The 20549-nt window shown below is 41.3% G+C and overlaps 1 protein-coding gene across 1 annotated transcript in view; it reads right to left on the bottom strand.

Annotated features, from left to right (window-relative positions):
- Positions 1-8374: 8374 nt before the first annotated feature.
- The window catches only part of LG08H10orf71 (linkage group 08 C10orf71 homolog), a 500839-nt gene continuing 488664 nt past the window's right edge, over positions 8375-20549 (bottom strand). Inside the window, exon 3 of the mRNA XM_073596964.1 lies at positions 8375-13222. Coding sequence (XP_073453065.1) covers positions 8701-13167 — 4467 coding nt within the window. The 5' untranslated portion in view covers positions 13168-13222 and the 3' untranslated portion in view covers positions 8375-8700. The remainder of the gene's footprint in view (positions 13223-20549) is intronic.

Below are 20549 nucleotides of genomic sequence, written 5' to 3'. Positions count from 1 at the left end.
GTAGTGTAGTGGACAGTATAGTGGACAGTGTAGTGTAGTATAGTATAGTGGTCAGTATAGTGTAGTATAGTGGACAGTGTAATGTAGTAGAGTGGACAGTGTAGTATGGTGGTCAGTATAGTGTAGTATGGTGGTCAGTGTAATGTAGTATAGTGGTCAGTGTAGTATGGTGATCAGTATAGTGTAGTATGATGGTCAGTGTAATGTAGTATAGTGGACAGTGTAGTATAGTGGTCAGTGTAGTATGGTGATCAGTATAGTGTAGTATAGTGGTCAGTGTAGTATAGTGGACAGTGTAATGTAGTATAGTGGACAGTGTAGTATGGTGGTCAGTGTAGTGTAGGGACAGTGTAGTATAACAGACAGTGTACTGTGGTGGTCAGTGTAGTGTAGTATGGTGGTCAGTATAGTGTAGTATAGTGATCAGTATAGTGGTTAGTATAGTATAGTGGTTAGTATAGTGGTCAGTATAGTGTGGTTTAGTATGGAGGTCAGTGTTGTGTAGTGGACAGTGTAGTATAGTGGTCAGTGTAGTGTAGTATAGTGGTCAGTGTAGTGTAGTATAGTGGACAGTGTAGTGTAGTATAGTGGACAGTGTAGTATGGTGGTCAGTATAGTGTAGTGGACAGTGTAGTATAGTGGACAGTGTAGTATATTGGTCAGTATAGTGTAGTATAGTGGTCAGTGTATTATAGTGGTCAGTGTAATGTAGTATAGTGGACAGTGTATTATAGTGGTCAGTATAGTGTAGTATAGTGGACAGTGTAGTATAGTGGACAGTGTAGTATAGTGGTCTGTGTAGTATGGTGGTCAGTGTAGTGTAGTATAGTGGTCAGTATAGTGTAGTATAGTGGACAGTGTAGTATAGTGGCCAGTATAGTGGTCACTATAGTGTAGTATAGTGGTCAGTGTAATGTAGTATAGTGGACAGTGTAGTATAGTGGTCAGTGTAGTATGTTGGTCAGTGTAGTGTAGTATAGTGGACAGTGTAGTATGGTGGTCAGTGTAGTGTAGTATAGGGGACAGTGTAGTTCTCAGTGTAGTGGTCAGTATAGGAATCAGGTAGTTCAGTACTATTGTATTTGAAGGGCTCTCTGGAATAAGGTTCCAAAACTTGATGCAGCCTTTTCTCAGGTGTCAAGATCTACTGATCTGGCATTTGAGGACATGGGGATCTTAAAAGACCCCATGGATAAAAAAATGGATCAACAGCTCAAGCGGACTTGGCAATCCATTATGGGCAACCTTAAGCCAGCAATGGCAACTACTTGCATCTCCAGGAACTTGGAGTATTGGGTAAATCAGCTTAGAGCTCATATAATAGCAGATTCCCCTAAGCAAGAGATCCTTGACTCTTTTTCTACTCTCTCAGCAGCCATAGCCTATGTCTCTGATGCATCAGCAGAGTCTATCAGGATGACAGCAAGGGCGGCAGCCCTTGCTAATTCGGTTAGACGGGCTTTATGGCTAAAGACTTGGCAGGGGGACGCAGCATCTAAAAATAAATTATGCGGAGTCCCTTTTCTAGGGGACTTATTGTTTGGCCCTGATTTGGATTCAGTTCTGGACAGGACTGCAGATAAAAAGAAATCTTTTCCTGTCAAAAAGAAGAAACAACCAGTCAAACGGTTTTTTCATCCTCAAAGGGCTCAGGAACAAAACAAGCCTCAAGAGAAAAAGAAAAATTGGTCAGGGCAGAGGGGAAAAGGCAAAGGAAATGTCCTTTTCCATCCTAATGCGTCAAACAGCAAGACGCAATGACAGCCGGTTTCAGGTGGGGGGAAGACTGCAGGGCTTTCTCCCCTATTGGACAAGCATAACGGAAAACCAGTACATTCTGAATATACTAGCCCAGGGTTACAGTATTGAATTTTCAGATCTCCCCCTAGAAAGGTACTTGATGACAAATCTTCCAAGAGATGTAACAAAATCCCTAGCCTATTAAAGGATCTGATAGATCAGGGGGTTATGACTTACGTCCCACAGGGGGAGCTTTATCAGGGATTTTATTCACGTATATTCCTGATCAAAAAGCCATCTGGAAATTTTCGTTTAATCCTAAACCTGAAACCACTGAACAGATCAGTCCAATACAAAAAATTTCGTATGGACTCCATCTTCACGGTCAAGAATTTATTGACAAAGGAATGCTTTATGGCATCAATAGACCTTTGAGATGCCTATCTGCATATCCCCATAGCCCTGCAGTCCCAAAGATTCCTAAGATTGACGATAAATTTGGGGAAAGAGGTTCTGCACTTGCAATTCAGGGCCCTCCCTTTGGCCTTTCTTCTGCCCCACGAATATTTACAAAAATAATGGCAGAAGCGCTTGCACCTCTTCGCATGTAGGGGATTGCGGTAATTCCGTACTTGGACGACCTACTCCTTTTTGCCCCCTCCAGAGAAAGACTGCTAGATGACCTCGGAAAAACCCAAGGTCATCTAGAAACCTTGGGTTGGATCATAAATATGCAGAAGTCAAATTTCAATCCAGCCCAGAAAATACTATTCCTGGGGTATCAGATCTGTTCAAGGGAACAGAAGATTTTTCTCCCAGAAGGTCCAGAAGGTGGTAGCGTCCTTACAGGCAAGCCAGGAATTAGTCCGACAAGTGATGTCATACCTAGGAACCCTAACCGCAACCATACCAGCCATTCAATGGGCAAGGTTACATTTCAGGCCTCTCCAGACTTTTCTCCTGAGAATATGGAATCACAGAACAGAATCTCTGGAAGCAAAGGTGAAAATACCCACCAAAATCAAAAGATCGCTTTGGTGGTGGAGAAGACAGGAGAATCTGTCAGAGGGCCTGCTTTGGTCATTTTCGAAAGAAAAGGTGGTAACGACAGATGCCAGTGTATGGGGTTGGGGAGCTCACTTAGACCAAGACTTCACGCAAGGAATGTGGTCTCGGACAGAAGCAAAGAGGTCCTCAAATTGGAGGTAACTAAGAGCAGTCGCCTTAGCATTAGATGCCTTCTCTCCTATCCTTCAAGGTTCCCATGTCCGGGTCCTCTCAGACAACGCCACTACCATAGCCTACCTAAACAAACACTTCAGTTGCTAGCTTCAAAGGTCCTGATTTGGGCAGAAAATCATGTACGCTCCTTATCAGCAGTCCACCTCAAGGGTACCTTAAATGTAGTGGCAGATTATCTAAGCAGAAGGCGGATTCAGGAGTCAGAATGGAGCTTGAATCCGGAAATCTTTGCAATGATTACCAGGGCCTGGGGTCAACCACAAATAGACCTATTTGCGTCAGAAAAAAATACACAACTCCCAGTATTTTTCTAGATTCACAGAAACGACAGGGCCCAGGGGACGGATGCGTTAATTCAGCCCTGGAACTTCCATCTGGGTTACGCATTTCCTCCTTTCCAACTTATCCCGTTGGTGTTAAGGAGGATACAGAGGGAGAAGGTGGCAGTAATCCTAATTACTCCATTTTGGCCAAAAAGGCATGGTTTTCCACCATTCTACAGATGGCAGTCAAACCATTTTGGCGGCTGCCTCTCCGGCAAGACCTGCTCCTACAGGGTCCAATTCAGCATCCGGGAGTGGCCAGTCTAAGCCTCACGGCCTGGTTTCTGAGGAGCAGTTGTTAAAAAACAAGGGTCTGTCACGACCCTTGGTAACTACCTTACTTTCCAGTAGGAAAATAGTAACCAGAAAAATCTATGCTAAATATTGGAAAGTCTTTAACTCTTTCTGTCTTTCGACTAAAAGAAAAGTAAGAAATTTAGTGTCAATTTTGGAATTCCTTCAAGAGGGGGCAGACAGTCAGCACCCTTAAGGTACAAATAGCTGCTTTGGGAGTATTTCTAGAAAGACCAATCTCTTCCGAGCCCTTGGTTATAAGATTTTTCAAGGCGCTTTCCAGGTCCAGACCAGCTCCGGCCAAGCACTTTCCCAATTAGGATCTATCAGTGGTCCTGCAAGCCCTCACAAAGGAACCTTTTGAACCACTACAAGAGATTTCTCTAAGGAAGATTACTCTTAAAACCTTGTTCTTAGTTGCAATAACGTCAGCAAGGAGAATTGGTGAGCTGCACGCCCTATCTGTTAAAAGACCCTTTTTAACCATCTACACAGATAGGATTATATACGGACTCTCTGTTTATACTTTTTTTGGTAAGAAGAAGGGCCAACAAGCTTCTAAGGGGTCAATAGCTAGATGGCTTAAATCGGCTATTCTAGCAGCCTACTCTCTATCGGGGCTGTCTCCCCCGCTGGGAATTAAAGCATATTCTACCAGGGCTCAGGCCACTACATGGGCAGAAATAGCTGGTGCCACCCCAGATCAGATTTGTAAGGCGGCTACGTGGTCAAGTTACCTTACGTTTGTCCGTCATTACAGGCTGGATCTTCTGTCAGCAAGTGAACAAACTTTTGCCAGAAAGGTCTTACAGGCTGTGGTCCCTCCCTAAGTGGGTAAGTCTCTATTATCCTCTGAAGGTGCTGTCCTGAAATACGTTAAGGGAAAAATCAAGTTAGACTTACCGGTAACTTGTTTTCCAGGAGTCTTTCAGGACAGCAGCAACTTATTGTATTAAATTACTATGCTGTGACTAACCATATTCTGATTATGTGTTCCAGCTTGGGCCGGAGGTTCTCTACTACTACTGATGATAAGTGGGAAGGAGCCTCCTTTTAAAGTTTGGTGGAGGTGTGTTTCCTGTCAAGTGGGTGGAGCCACACTCTCAAGGTGCTGTCCTGAAAGACTCCTGGAAAACAAGTTACCGGTAAGTCTAACTTCATTTTTTGGTTACTTACACATTTTTGATTTGTCTGAATATTGCATGCAAATACATTATTCATGGAGAATTAACCACTTGTCGTCCTGAAGATTTACCCCCCTTCATGACCAGGAATTTTTTTGCGATTGGCACTGTGTTACTTTAACTGACAATTACGCAGTCATGCAACGCTGTATGACCGTCAATTTTGAAAAAAAAAAACAAACAATATTTTTTACTTTCTGCTATAAAACATATCCAATAAAAACATTTAAAAAATTGAATTTCTTCATAAATTTAGGCCAATATGTATTCTACTACATGTTTTTGGTAAACAAAATCCCAATAAGCATCTACAAACTATGGTATATATTGTACTGTATTTATGGCATTTAAAAAAAAAAATTTTTATACTAGCAATGGTAGCAATCAGCTACTTATAGCGGGACTGTGATTGTGGTGGAAAATCGGGCACTAACTGACGCTTTTGACACTTTGCGGGAACCAGTGACTCCAATACAGTGATCGGTGCTAAAAATATGCACTGTCACTGTACTAATGACAGGAGCAGACCCCCATTCTGTGAGTTTTACTGACAATTGGTGGGTGCTGGCGGACATCCAGTGCCCGGCACCCGCAGATCGGCTTCTGCTGTGATTAATCACAGCAGAAGTGACTTGCAGCCCCTGAGGGCAGAAGTGCAGAATCACGTACAGTGGGGACGGAAAGTATTCAGACCCCCTTAAATTTTTCACTCTTTGTTATATTGCAGCCATTTGCTAAAATCATTTAAGTTCATTTTTTTCCTCATTAATGTACACACAGCACCCCACATTGACAGAAAAACACAGAATTTTTGACATTTTTGCAGATTTATTAAAAAAGAAAAACTGAAATATCACATGGTCCTAAGTATTCAGACCCTTTGCTGTGACACTCATATTTAACTCAGGTGCTGTCCATTTCTTCTGATCATCCTTGAGATGGTTCTACACCTTCATTTGAGTCCAGCTGTGTTTGATTATACTAATTGGACTTGATTAGGAAAGCCACACACCTGTCTAAGACCTACTCACAGTGCATGTCAGAGCAAATGAGAATCATGAGGTCAAAGGAACTGCCTGAAGAGCTCAGAGACAGAATTGTGGCAAGGCACAGATCTGGCCAAGGTTACAAAGAAAATTCTGCTGCACTTAAGGTTCCTAAGAGCACAGTGTTCTCCATAATCCTTAAATGGAAGACGTTTGGGACGACCAGAACCCTTCCTAGAGCTGGCCATTCGGCCAAACTGAGCTTTCGGGGGAGAAGAGCCTTGGTGAGAGAGCTAAAGAAGAACCCAAAGATCACTGTGGCTGAGCTCCAGAGATGCAGTCGGGAGATGCGGGAAAGTTGTAGAAAGTCAACCATCACTGCAGCCCTCCACCAGTTGGGGCTTTATGGCAGAGTGGCCTGACGGAAGCCTCTCCTCAGTGCAAGACACATGAAAGCCCGCATGGAGTTTGCTAAAAAAACACCTGAAGGACTACAAGATGGTGAGGAATAAGATTCTCTGGTCTGATGAGACCAAGATAGAACTTTTGGCCTTAATTCTAAGCGGTATGTGTGGAGAAAACCAGGCACTGCTCATCACTTGTCCAATACAGTCCCAACAGTGAAGCATGGTGGTGGCAGCATCATGCTGTGGGGGTGTTTTTCAGCTGCAGGGACAGGACGACTGGTTGCAATCGAGGGAAAGATGAATGCAGCCAAGTACAGGGATAGCCTGGACGAAAACCTTCTCCAGAGTGCTCAGGACCTCAGACTGGGCCGAAGGTTTACCTTCCAACAAGACAATGAACCTAAGCACACAGCTAAAATAACGGATTGGCTTCACAACAACTCTGTGACTGTTCTTGAATGGCCCAGCCAGAGCCCTGACTTAAACCCAATTGAGCATCTCTGGAGAGACCTAAAAATGGCTGTCCACCAACGTTTACCATCCAACCTGACAGAACTGGAGAGGATCTGCAAGGAGGAATGGCAGAGGATCCCCAAATCCAGGTGTGAAAAACTTGTTGCATCTTTCCCAAAAAGACTCATGGCTGTATTAGATCAAAAGGGTGCTTCTACTAAATACTGGGCAAAGGATCTGAATACTTAGGACCATGTGATATTTCAGTTTTTCTTTTTTAATAAATCTGCAAAAATGTCAACAATTCTGTGTTTTTCTGTCAATATGGGGTGCTGTGTGTACATTAATGAGGAAAAAAATGAACTTAAATGATTTTAGCAAATGGCTGCAATATAACAAAGAGTGAAAAATGTAAGGGGGTCTGAATACTTTCCGTCCCCACTGTATATATACCGGATCCTGCACAGGAGGGCTTCCCTGTAGCAATAAATCTGCTATAGGGCGGTCTGGAAGTAGTTAATACATCCTGATTACTTAAAGTGTAACTTCGGTCATTTTTTCATCTTTCCATCTATTAAATCATCTGCCCTTGTTGTTTTAACTTTGGATAGTAAAACATTTTTTTTCTGCCAGTAAATACCTTATATAGCCCACTTCCTGTTTCTTGTCTGGAAAAAGGCTAGGCTTATGACATCATGCACAGCTCTCTCTCTCACTCTCATGAGAGTTTTCCAGGAAGGGAGGGGGGTGAGTCATAAGAGGGCCAATCAGAGCTGCAGGGCTGGAGGTGTGCCTCCGTCTGTCTTTGTAAATCCAGGAAGTGAACAGGCAGCAGTTTCAGCTGCCCACAGTTAAAATTCCTGCAGCCAGACTTAGTGGAGGGAGATTTCTGCAGCATATTTGGCAAGTACAGAGTCACAGTATATATAAAATAATATGCAAAGTGGTTGGAGGGAAGCTTCAGAATGGCAAATATGTTTTTAATACAAATTATGTAAGCAGACTGCAGTTACTCTTTCAAATTAATTTAAGTGGTTGTAAACCCTCTCATATACCCAGTGAAGTGAATAGCCTCAGATTATACACAGAGATTAAACAAATCCTCCTACAAGTTTTAGTTGTTTATCTGCAGTTTTCTCTTTTGCACATCCCTTCAAAAGTGCTGATTTCAGATAAAATCCTTCTGCATTTTTCAGTACCACAGAGGAGGGGATAGAGAGCTGCAGTTAGAGGTCCGAGACACTTTGTAAGAGCTGATTGGAGGGAAGGAACACACCCCTCTTCACACACAGCAAAACAGTGTTCTGAATAGACAAGCTTGTGCTGAGCTCTCCTCCCCAACACATATTTTATCTCATGTATTGGGAAAACTTATCAGTACTTATGAGAAGTGACACATGCTGATAACAGAGGAATGAAGCACCAAAGAGAAACGACACTTAGAGCTTTGGAGAGACAAGTAAACATTACAGATATACAGTATGTGCTATATGTGCTTTGCTCAGATTTCTTGACTGGAGTTTACAACCACTTTAATTACTTGATTACTCACAAAGCAGACTAATCTACATGTACACATTCAGGCCAACTACAAATTTGCACTTGGTCAAGAAAGATGACAGTTGCCAAATTTACAAGGCTTACCTTATTTGCTATTTTATTGCCCCTCTATATGGTGAAAATGGGATTGCTCTGCCAATTACAACCAAAGAATTATGATGTAATGGCTCTGTCCAACTTTAATATGTATTGCTAATAACATGAAATGTGCAATGTAATAAATGCCTGAGGAATAACTAATACACAACACACATTTTCTCCCTTTAAATAACCTACTATTTTACACAACATATTTTTCCTCTAGTTCAATACCCCATATTGTTTTGTTTTACTAGAACCAAAGAACCATGTGTAATACCTGCCATAATACATTTTGTTAATTTTTTTTGCACTTATCCAGTCCAAGCAATAACAAAGCAAAAGTGGTCATACACATTTGTCAATACAAGTGCTCTGTGGCTTTTTATATGTGTATGTATGCATCATAGCCTCATCTAGAATATTCCAATATTCATGAGATTGCTTCCATTGCAAAATCATCTATGTCTCTCATTGAAATAATATCTGGACTCCTTGTCTTGCCTGCATTTCTGTCCATGCTTTGCGGAGTGTCTGCCATGCTCTGGTCGCATGAATCACAGTCTATGGATTGCTGCATTTTTAAGCAGTCAGCTTCTCCTTCATGCCATGCCCCAGACTTCCCTCCAATGTACAAACTAGTGTGATTTAACATATGTGGAGCTCTTTTTAGTGATGATATGGATGTAACTGGTACTGGGGCAAGGCCTTGATACAACATAAATGGACTGTTTGACATTTCCAATGTTGGAGTTGATCTTTCTGATGGAGGTAAGGACATTTGCAGGTATTTTCCTGTTTCTGGATCAAAAAATGTTTTAATTCGGAAATGGACCGGAATGTCCACCACAAAATACTGTCCAGAATCAGGGTCCTGCAAAAGTTTGCGTTGAGTAATTGGAAGAGATGGGGTTGAGGCTTCAGAAATTGACCCCTCTTGCTGTAGTGTACGTGATATGCAGGATCCCACATTTAAATCTGATTGTTGTGTAATTGACGGTGCGATGATATTGGCCGGAGATGGAACATCCAGTACAAAATCAGACTCTTGAAAATCCCCTTCCTTTATCTTTGGAGGGATTTCGGTTTTTCTGCGTTTTTTGGTCAGGCGTTTGGCACGACGTAGTGCTTTCTCAGTTTTGGGAGGAACCGTTGGTGGTTTTGCAGAATCAGCATGAGCTTTATTTAGAGAGTCTATGCTTGGTGCTTTTTGCTGTGGCTGCTTTATGCACTCACTAGTGTTGTTCTTCAAATTGTCAGAGAGAGTAGGGACTATATTTATCACATCATTGATTGGGAGGTTAGGCTTTTCATTTCTTAAGTTTACACATGGTAAAGGTGGGCTTGGCATATCTTCTAATGCAGAAAGAGCTGTAGTAAAACCAGAGCTTTGTGTATTAACAGACATGGGACTAGCTACCATAGAGCAAGTAATACTTTCTGACATGGGGCTGGTTATAGTTGAAAAGGCAATGTCTTCTAAAAAAGAAGTAGCATCTTCTAGCTGTAGGAGTCCATTGTCAAGTGGAGAATAATTTGTACTGTCAAGAAGTGGAGAGCTTGCATGTTCTCCATTTACCTTTATGGAGTCACTTGCGTGTTGCACAAGCAGGGTGTTGCATTCAGGTGACAGCCCAGTCACCTCTGAGACAAAGGTTTCAACTGGATGAAAAAATGGCCTATCAAGCAATGGTGAATTCATATCAGGGCTATTATTCATTTTGACTAATTCTGCAGTTTCCTCTTTTTTCTTTCTCCAATCGGGAGTCACGCAGCAGGGCTGCTCCTGAATTTCTCTTTCTTCATATTGTGATTTTATTTGATTGTATTCTCTGTTGTTGTGATCTGAAGTCTCTAATACAGGATGTGTAGCTACATGCTTCCAATGTTTATCATTAGTTGCTGGCATATTTCTTGTTTTACTTATGTCTATTTTGGAATCCCTGTTTTCCCATGAACTAGGTAATGTTACTCTAAGATCTCCTTTACTTATTGTAAAGCTATAGTCTTCTAATTTGTGGAAAATTAGGCAGTCTTCTGAAAGACTTCTTAATAGAGGCCTCACTGATTTTGTGACAGGTGATGATTTAATTTTGTTGTCTTTTATGTTAAACAAGTTTGGTTTGAAATGAATTATGCTAGATGGTCTTTTAATCCCTTCTGCATTTGAACTTTCTTCACCTTGCTTATCACTTGCTAATAGCTCTCTAACTTCTACTTTCACTTCAGTCTCTTCTTTTAGTATTTCATGCTGCTCTCTGCTGCTCTCTATATTGTCATTGCTAACAGCATAGTATTGTAAATCATACTTTAGGCTATCATTTTTTATCTTTTGTTTTCCACCTTCATCACTTTCAGTTAAACACTGATTTACATCCTCTTTGGAGTCTAAAGATTGCCTTGTGTAGCTTTGTGCATTTTTCACATATTGTTCCAAGAAAACACTTGTTTGATTAGAAACTGTATCTGATGGATCCTCCTGCTTGCTGTCAGGTTTAATATTTTCTTCTTGTAGAGGAAATTCCTCTCCATTTTGCCCCCAAACTGGTTCAATAGGTGCATCCTGTTTTTGTTCCACGTTTACACTTGTATCTTCTTTAAGATAAAGATTTGGTATAGGATCTTCTATGTGTTTTTTAAGACTATGTTCAATAGGACTGAGATGGGGAGATGACATATATTGGTTATGGATATTTTTATCTGTGTGGGTGTCTTCTGTAGGAATTTCTGCATTTTCAAATACTTTACATGGTATTACATGGTGTGATGGGGAGTTCAAACATAAATAGTTATCAGAAGTATTTCTAAAAAAATCCTCTTTAGCCTGTTCTTCTGTCGTTGACCTTGGTACATATGCCTGATCATTATTACAAACATTTTCAACTTCTGATGCCTGTTTATCATAAGCTGAATCATCTTGTAGCTTGCCATCTGCTATATAATTATTTTCATAACCATTACGAAGATTTGTTGATGGATTATATGTACTTTTTACTCTTTTTCTCATGTCTTTCAGATTAAATAGTAGGCCTGTGGCTTTGGATTTATATTCATTTCTCTTACGATACAAGCTAATTTCTTTTTGGTCCTGATCATTAAGTGTCATTGTATCAGCAGGTAGAGGAGTTATTGCGATTGGCTGTTCTTTTAGAGCTTCTTGTATGTTTTTTCTTATTATTACAGGAGTTAAAAGATTTGTAATATTAAAGGATGAGATACTGGGCTTGTCTTCCAAGGAAACTTCTTCATTTGCTGTCATGTTTTCATTAGATTGTTCTGTAGTACATTCTTTCATACTTAAACATTTATTGAGTAACTTATCCTCCATTTCTATCTTGTGAATATTCATTCTCCTCCATGGGGGCACACAAGCATTGCTGTTTGAAGGGAGAGTTGAGTCTGGGTGTTTTGCATGTAGTGTGCTTGGCAAAGTCTCCACACACACCTCATTTGAGTCTTTTAAACCTTGTTTTTTCTCTGTTAAATGAAGTGGAACTATATCCGTAACTGACTCTTTTTCTATTTGTTGTATTAATGTTTTTATTCTTCCAGATGGTGGCATGGGTTTATTAGTTAGTTTAATTTCATCTGCTTTGGCTGGTATTTCTGATTTCCTGTCCTCTTTTGATAAATCGACTTTTTCTTGAGATTCCTCATTTTGTTTTGATAAGGGATGTGATGTTTTAGACACTGTTTCTTTACCCTGATTTGTAGTTAATGATTGATTTAATTTCTTAGGAGAGTTAGATTTGGCTAAAATGCAGAGCTGCTCTTTAGGCGATTGATATCCTAAGTCTATTTGCATATCTTCCGCTTGGATCTTTTCAACTGCATGAACCTTTGGAACCCTGTGACTTGATTCTCTGCCTTGCTTTGTCATCCTTTTGCTGGGAAGTGGAGGAACAGTCCTTAACATTTGAATAGCATCTAAGTTATTAGAGAGTGTTGATGCAGGAGAGGCCCATCCTACCTCTATTCCTGCATCCCTTGCTCTTACTCCAGTTGTTGTTCTTTGAAGTAAAGGAGAGCATGGTGTTGCTGATCTCAGAATAGGTGGTGTTCCAGGGACTGGACTGTCAGTATTATCCCCTCCATAGTGTCTTTTATTAATATCACTCCATGACTTAAATGCACTATTTTCACTATGAAGAAAAGCTGTTTTTCTCAAGGACTGCTTTTGATTTGCCAACTTTTTGGCTTGATCTTGTAATGGTGAGCCTGAGGAACATGGCGGTGCGGTAGGCCTGGGACAAATTTCTTCCTGAGACTCCAAAAATACTTCTCTGGCTGTGCGCCTGTGTAAATTACGTTGTTCATGAAGACTCATATCATCTGGATTGATAGATTCTAAAGTTTCATTGTTCAATTCGCTGTGTTCTGAAGATATTTGTTCCATGTTCATCTTACATCTTGGAATACATTTAGAGGGTGAAACTCCATCTTGTTCTGGCCTTTCATTTTCAATATTATAAAAACTTTTTATCAGAGATGACACCTTGGAGCAGGGTTTATATCCTGTGGGCAGAGGAACACACAGTTTATTGGTGTTGGTCTTGGCAACTATCAATCCATCATTTGCACAGTTAAGCAGTGGTTGGAATGTTGGAGCCCACTTTCCACGCAGTCGTGAAATAGTGGGTAGCTGTGCCAAGGGCTGAGTCTTCCTTACTGAAAGGTTAAAAATTCCCAGGTGGTATTTTGTGGAAAGTGGCATTCCTCTAATGGGAGAAGGTATGTGGGGAACATCACTGAATGGTTCTTCCTCAGCAACACACAAACTTCTAAAAGCTCGATCTGTAAAACTGCTTACTTCTTGGTCTGTATCATCCATTACACCCACACCACTTCCAGCAAGGCCATCTGCATGTCTTTTATGCTTCTTGTAACGAAGCATGTGCATAGCATATGTAGACAGGAATATGTAAAGCAGTTCTCAAAGTCACACTGGATACCACCTATGGGCAGAAAAAAAAACAGTTCAAGGTAATGTAAGTAAATATTTATAAATAAAATAGCATCATGGTACAGAATTTTTACATCATGATTTCAACCTTGCATTTGTAAAGTCAGCAGACTGGCACACATACTACTGCAGAGTATTATTCCAACATTTTATTACATTCCAAATACTAAAGATATTCATAAGGACAGATTATTAAATCTGTGAAAGTAACATTCACCAAGCATTCACTGGAATCAATTACTGTAATTTAAGAATATGCCTCTAGTAAGGCTAGGTTCACACCCATGCTTTTCTTACTGCAGCTTGTGTTTTTCAGAAACACAGTGCAAGCCATTTAACATGATTTCCTATGGGTAACGTTCACAACTATGCGGTTCCTGCGGGCACATTTTTTAGAAAGGATCAGGACTTCTTTCCCAGCAGCGTTTTACGTTTTTGGTCCAATAGATGCCAATGAACCCACATCCAAAACGAAAGTGCTGCGTTTATTCTGTGTTTTGCCTGTGGGTTTGATGCAATTTTCATGTATTTTGCGGCTCGTGTTTTTGATCATGCCTGACTACAAACACCTCCCATTGACAACAGTCTTCCCATGCTGCCTTGCAAAACAGGAAGTCGCATCCAACACAGCAGCCAGGATGGTAAAAACAAAGGTGCTGATACATCTGGGGAGGCCCCTTTTTTATCTATATGATCCAGCCCACCCAGACCACAAGAGCAAGGCAAAGCAGCAGCAGGGATGGCAGGAAATTGCCAAAGAAATTTATCCAAAATGGGATTCCTTCAGCAAGAGACAGAAACATAAAAAAGTACTATGAATTTATCTGTGACAAAACTGTATGTATTCTGCTGACAGATGGTGCTACATAGATATATTTGTTAGAACTCAACACTGATCTCCAAACTACAGCTAGGGGACACATGCAGCCTTTTGTTTTGTAGAGCCCTGCTCAACATGCAAAGCGTTTCTGACAAATGACAATGGGAGGTAGATGATTTGGTGCAGTGCAAATACGCTCATTATCTTTACTTATTTTCACTTTTTTTATTCAATTCTTTTTTTACCCAAAAATTTAAATAAATACAGACAACTCAAAAATATGCTGATTTTTTTTTTTAATACCTTCATTTCAGACAAGAAAACAAACAATATAATTGTATAACAAGAAGAACCACAAAATAGAACAAGAACAATGTAGCAGATAATGCAGAAAAAGGAAGTGTGGAAAAATGTAAATAGCCAAGTTGCTATGACACCTGAACATTGGTAGACATAAAGTAGGCAAAGAATTCATCCCTAAAAATAAAAAAGAATATTACTTCCCCAACACCAGGAATAGCGCTATTCTATCAGCATTCAACCTCTCATGGGAAATATAAATGAAGTTAAGAAATAACCTATAGAATAAACAAAGACAATAATACAGACCAAAAATAATACAAACCAAAAATGGGGGGGAACGACTTTTGTGGGTGTTCATTTTTAACTTTTCTTTGTAATGAAACCTTGTTAGTGTTGGAACCTACTACACCAGAGTGGTTGCGCTCTCTCTCTCCCTTCCCCTCTCCTTGTTTTACAGAATTCATCATTGATAACTGCACCACTCGTGCTACCACGAGCTGCTGTTATACCTTTACTGGTAGGGTAAGGGAGTTGGTGTCCTCCAAATAAATCCAGCTCGGATAGAATTCCTCATATTTAGATGGATGGGAGTGTGCAGTAGGTGCCATTTATTTACAAGAATGCCAAAAGCACACTGCACAACGAGACATGCTCTAGTAAGGCAGTAATTGAACACTCTTCTTTCAACATCCAAGAATCGATTTGAATAGGGCCTTAGTAGATGTTATCAAAACCAAAAAAGAAAAAATTACTGGGAACCTGATATTAATTAAGTTGGAGTGCCGCCCATCAAGGGGGCAGGGTGTATTCACAAGCATATACTGTTTAGAAAAACACTTTTAAACGGCTATGTAGCCAGGACAAGCAGTGCTTCAGGTGATGGGGGGGTTCCGGGGGGCAGAATGAAACATGTAGATAGACCAGACATAGGAACGGTCTCTACCCCATCACATGAGGCACTGCATGTCCTGGATATAAAGGAACTTTATCATGTGACCTTGCTGATTACCTGCCTACCGCTTTGCTACAACTTCATTTCCCTCTTTGCTACTCTGCATGTCTGCTGGATTGAACAGACCACACAGATCTTTGGAATAACCTCTCTTGTTTCCATGAGACTATGATTCAGCATGGGAGCCATGTATGATTAGGCACTCACGGAGGAATCAGCTGTGCGGTATCAGCTACCTAACACACAGTTCTGCTGCCTCACTTTCATACAGTTTACACAGCCAGCAGATACTTGATCCTGGAAGTGGAGGTTTTCAATCTATATGAGCGGAATTGGAGGAAGAGGGACAGTGAATATTCATAAGATATTACAGACTGATCATATCGGCAGCTGCTTCAAGGGTACCCAAAGTGCTGGGATCCAGCTTTTGAACTGGATCGGCTGCAATGAACTGTGCATATGTTACATGTATAACATCAATTGTGTCTTTGAGCTAAAAGCTCCTCACTGACTTTATGATCGGAAGTACTACACTGTTGAACTAGCAGAGTATAATCAACCAAGAGTGTGGACATAACATCTTTATCTACAGTAAATGGCCACATGAGCTCTAACTCATGGCTCTGATATAAGGCTCATAGAGATTTATTTATTTATTTTATTTTTTATTTATTTCAGGTACTTACTTGTATAGCGCCGTCAATTTACGCAGCACTTTACATATACATTATACATCCACATCAGTCCCTACCCTCAAGGAGCTTACAATCTAAGATCCCTAACTCACATTCATACATACTAGGGACAATTTAGACAGGATCCAATTAACCTACCAGCATGTCTTTGGAGTGTGGGAGGAAACCGGAGTACCCAGAGGAAACCCACGCAGGCACAGGGAGAACATGCAAACTCCAGGCAGGTAGTGTCGTGGTTGGGATTCGAACCAGCGACCCTTCTTACTGCTAGGCGAAAGTGCTACCCACTACACCACTGTGCTCCCCCATGTATACCCACTGAGTTGGGGCAAGGACAGACACTGTCCTTTTTTGGTTTAGTGATTTGAAGCACCTTTTCAGGAAAATCCATTGCTGGGGTGTCTATTACATAAGCCCATTGTGGCTATAAGGTAAAGGCCCCCCATGGATTCACAGGAGGTCACATGGACTGTTATCTAACTTGGAATATTTGGTAGGGTGTGGGTGAAAATCAGGGGTAACATCTGGGGAGATATCCACGGTAGTGGTCGCAGCCACGCTTTTCCAGCTCCTAACATCATTAGGGCTCAGGGAATTATTAGGAGTGGATAACCATTTAAATTCTTTTTGGGGGGTTTGGTTTCATGTGAGGGTAGGGATGTGGAATTTAGAGGGTGGAAAATGATTATGGGGGGCACATGCATTCTATAGTGGAGACAGCCTGCTTCCACATGCATGCCTTCGATGTTTTAATATATATATTCAATCAATAAATAGTTTTGGGAGATAGCCTTTGCTTGTTCACCTTTTTTTCTTTTTTCATTTTTTCTAAACCTTAGTAGATGTTCCCTTAAGGCAAAAGCCTCATCACCAACAAGAACGTATCGGAGCCCGACCCCTTGTTCCTGGTAGTGGAATAATTGGCCCAGTTTTGTAGCATCTGGCCAAATGTGGAGTGGGCAAAAATATTTAAATCCGAGCTGCTGCCATAACTCCCAATATTGATAGTAAATCTATAATTAGTATCCACCATGGCAAAGAGTACAAAGGGTTTTTTGTAGATATAAAAATTACCGCCACTTGCTACGAGTTTTACAATGTGAATATGTTTCCCATCTATTGCACCAAGACAATTTGGGAAATTGCAGTGTTCACTAAACATAGCAGGTATGTTGCACCTGTCTTCCTCCGCAGGTTTCCTAAAGACAACATCCTTGAATACCTCCCTTATCACAAAGCATGTGTCACGTACAATGTAACTAGCAGTCGATTTCCCCACCATGAACTGGAAATGTAGACTGGATAGGGAATTTCGTGTTGCCAGGTACCTGAAATAATACAAAAAAAATAATTTTTAGGTTTTGCAGTTAAGGAATTGCATACAAGACGGAGGAGCGCCAGGGGCAGAACTACAAGGGTCGCAGCAGTCGCACTTGTGATCAGGCCCTGTGGGGGGCCCAAAATCTGGGGATGTGGAGCCACAGTGGGGCTGCTGGCTGCAGTTGTGAGTAGAGAGTGACTGTTACACTCTTTCTTGCACTGCCCAGAGCCAGCACTGACAGCCCGCTACCCCTTCGCGTCTCGCACAGACAGGGAAGAGAGAGCTAGATCTACTCCTCCTGCTCCTTGCACCCCTGTCCTCCTGTGTGTGCCTGTGTCCCCGCCCACACTCCAATCCCTACGAGGAAGCCCAGCAGCTGAGAACAGCATGAAGAATGAACGTGGAGGATATGCAGACTGCATGAGCCTCTTTCCTTCCTGGGAGGAGTGAGTTCACCATCCATCCACCCTCTCCCTTCTCTCTCCTGCCTCTGAATCAGTACAACAATGTAACAGGACCTCAGATTTAAAGCGGGGTTCCACCCAAATTTTGAACAATATCTGTATGTATTCTCTTCCTTGCCTAGATGCTGACATGCCGTTTAAAAAAATTTAAATCGCCGTAATTACCTTTTATTTTTCTATTCTTCTTTGCACTTCCTGGTTCTCCTCCCGTGGGAGTAGGCGTGTTTCTAGCCTCTCCCAGACTCCTGGGAGCTAGTCTCAGGCTTCCCAGGATGCCACTGAGCATGTGCGGGAATGAGCGATGAATGCTGGGAGCACATTCACCACATCCAGGAAAAAAATGCTTGTGGGCTTCAAATGCCCACAATGAAGATGGAAACCGCCTGCAGTGAATAATATAAGTTATTCTTTCTGACGAAATCTGACACAGGCGGACATATTATACACAATATGTGAGTATGTAATGCTGAGAAGAAAAGTTTGTGAATGAACTAAAAAAAAAAAAAACGATAGATAGGTGGACCCCCGCTTTAAGAGGTGCTCCACAGACTCTGATATTAATGGGGTTTTGGTGAGCAGCCTCTGCAGACTCTGAAGTAAGGGGGCCTCTGCAGGCTGTCATGTAAGGGGAGCTCTGCAGACTGATGTAAGGAGGCCTCTTCGGACTCTGATGTAAGCAGGGCTCTGCAGACTGTCATGTAAGGGGGGGCTCTGCAGACTCTGATGTAATGGGGGCTCTGCGGACTGTGATATAAGGGGGGCCCTCTGGACTCTCATTTAGGAGGGACTCTGGGAACCCTGATTAACCACTTCAGCCCCGGAAGGATTTACCCCCTTCCTAACCAGAGCACTTTTTACAATTTGGCACTGCGTCCATTTAACTGCTAATTGCGCGGTCATGCAATGCTGTACCCAAACGAAATTTGTGTCATTTTCTTCCCACAAATAGAGCTTTCTTTTGATGTTATTTTATCACCTCTGTGGTTTTTATTTTTTGCGCTATAAACGGAAAAAGACCAAAAAATTTGAAAAAAAAATGACATTTTCTACTTTTTGTTATAAAAAAAATCCAATAAACTCAATTTTAGTCATACATTTAGGCCAAAATGTATTCGGCCACATGTCTTTGGTAAAAAAAATGTCAATAAGCGTATATTTATTGGTTTGCGCAAAAGTTATAGCGTCTACAAACTAGGGTACATTTTCTGTAATTTACACAGCTTTTAGTTTATGACTGCCTATGTCATTTCTTGAGGTGCTAAAATGGCAGGGCAGTACAACCCCCCCCCCAATGACCCCATTTTGGAAAGTAGACACCCCAAGGAAATTGCTAAGAGGCATGTTGAGCCCATTGAATATTATTTTTTTTGTCCCAAGTAATTGAATAATGACAAAAAAAAATTACAAAAAGTTGTCACTAAATGATATATTGCTCACACAGGCCATGGGCATATGTGGAATTGCACCCCAAAATACATTCAGCTGCTTCTCCTGAGTACGGGGATACCACATGTGTGGGACTTTTTGGGAGCCTAGCCACGTACGGGGCCCCGAAAACCAATCACCGCCTTCAGGATTTCTAAGGGCGTAAATTTTTGATTTCACTCCTCACTACCTATCACAGTTTTGAAGGCCATAAAATGCCCAGATGGCACAACCCCCCCCCCCCCCAAATTACCCCATTTTGGAAAGTAGACACCCCAAGCTATTTGCTGAGAGGCATGTTGAGTCCATGGAATATTTTATATTTTGACACAAGTTGCGGGAAAGTGACACATTTTTTTTTTTTTTTTGCACAAAGTTGTCACTAAATGATATATTGCTCACACAGGCCATGGGCATATGTGGAATTGCACCCCGAAATACACTTAGCTGCTTCTCCTGAGTATGGGGATACCCCATGTGTGGGACTTCTTGGGAGCCAAACCGCGTACGGGGCCCCGAAAACCAATCTCCACCTTCAGGATTTCTAAGGGTGTAAATTTTTGATTTCACTCTTCACTGCCTATCACAGTTTCGAAGACCATGGAATGCCCAGGTGGCACAACCCCCCCAAATGACCCCATTTTGGAAAGTAGACATCCCAAGCTATTTGCTGAGAGGCATGGTGAGTATTTTGCAGCTCTCATTTGTTTTTGAAAATGAAGAAAGACAAGAAAAAAAATTTTTTTTTCTTTTTTCAATTTTCAAAACTTTGTGACAAAAAGTGAGGTCTGCAAAATACTCACTATATCTCTCAGCAAATAGCTTGGGGTGTCTACTTTCCAAAATAGATCAAAATCAAAAATGTACACCCTTAGAAAGCCTGAAGGCGGTGCTTGGTTTTCGGGGTCCCGTGCGTGGCTAAGCTCCCAAAAAGTCTCACACATGTGGTATCCCCGTACTCAGTAGAAGCAACAGAATGTATTTTGGGGTGTAATTTCACATATTCCCATGGCATGTTTGAGCAATATATCATTTAGTGACAACTTTGTGCAAAAAAAAAAAAAAATTTGTCTTTTTCCGGCAACTTGTGTCACAATATAAAATATTCCATGGACTCGACATGCCTGTCAGCAAATAGCTTGGGGTGTCTACTTTCCAAAATGGGGTCATTTGGGTGGGTTTTGAACTGTCCTGGCATTTTATGCACAACATTTAGAAGCTTATGTCACACATCACACACTCTTCTAACCACTTGAAGACAAAGCCCTTTCTGACACTTTTTGTTTACATGAAAAAATTATTTTTTTTTTGCAAGAAAATTACTTCGAACCCCCAAACA

Source organism: Aquarana catesbeiana, linkage group LG08, assembly GCF_042186555.1.
Source record: "Aquarana catesbeiana isolate 2022-GZ linkage group LG08, ASM4218655v1, whole genome shotgun sequence".
Taxonomy (NCBI): domain Eukaryota; kingdom Metazoa; phylum Chordata; class Amphibia; order Anura; family Ranidae; genus Aquarana; species Aquarana catesbeiana.
The sequence above is the reverse complement of the archived record's forward strand: the minus strand, read 5'-3'. Positions and strand labels throughout refer to the sequence as shown.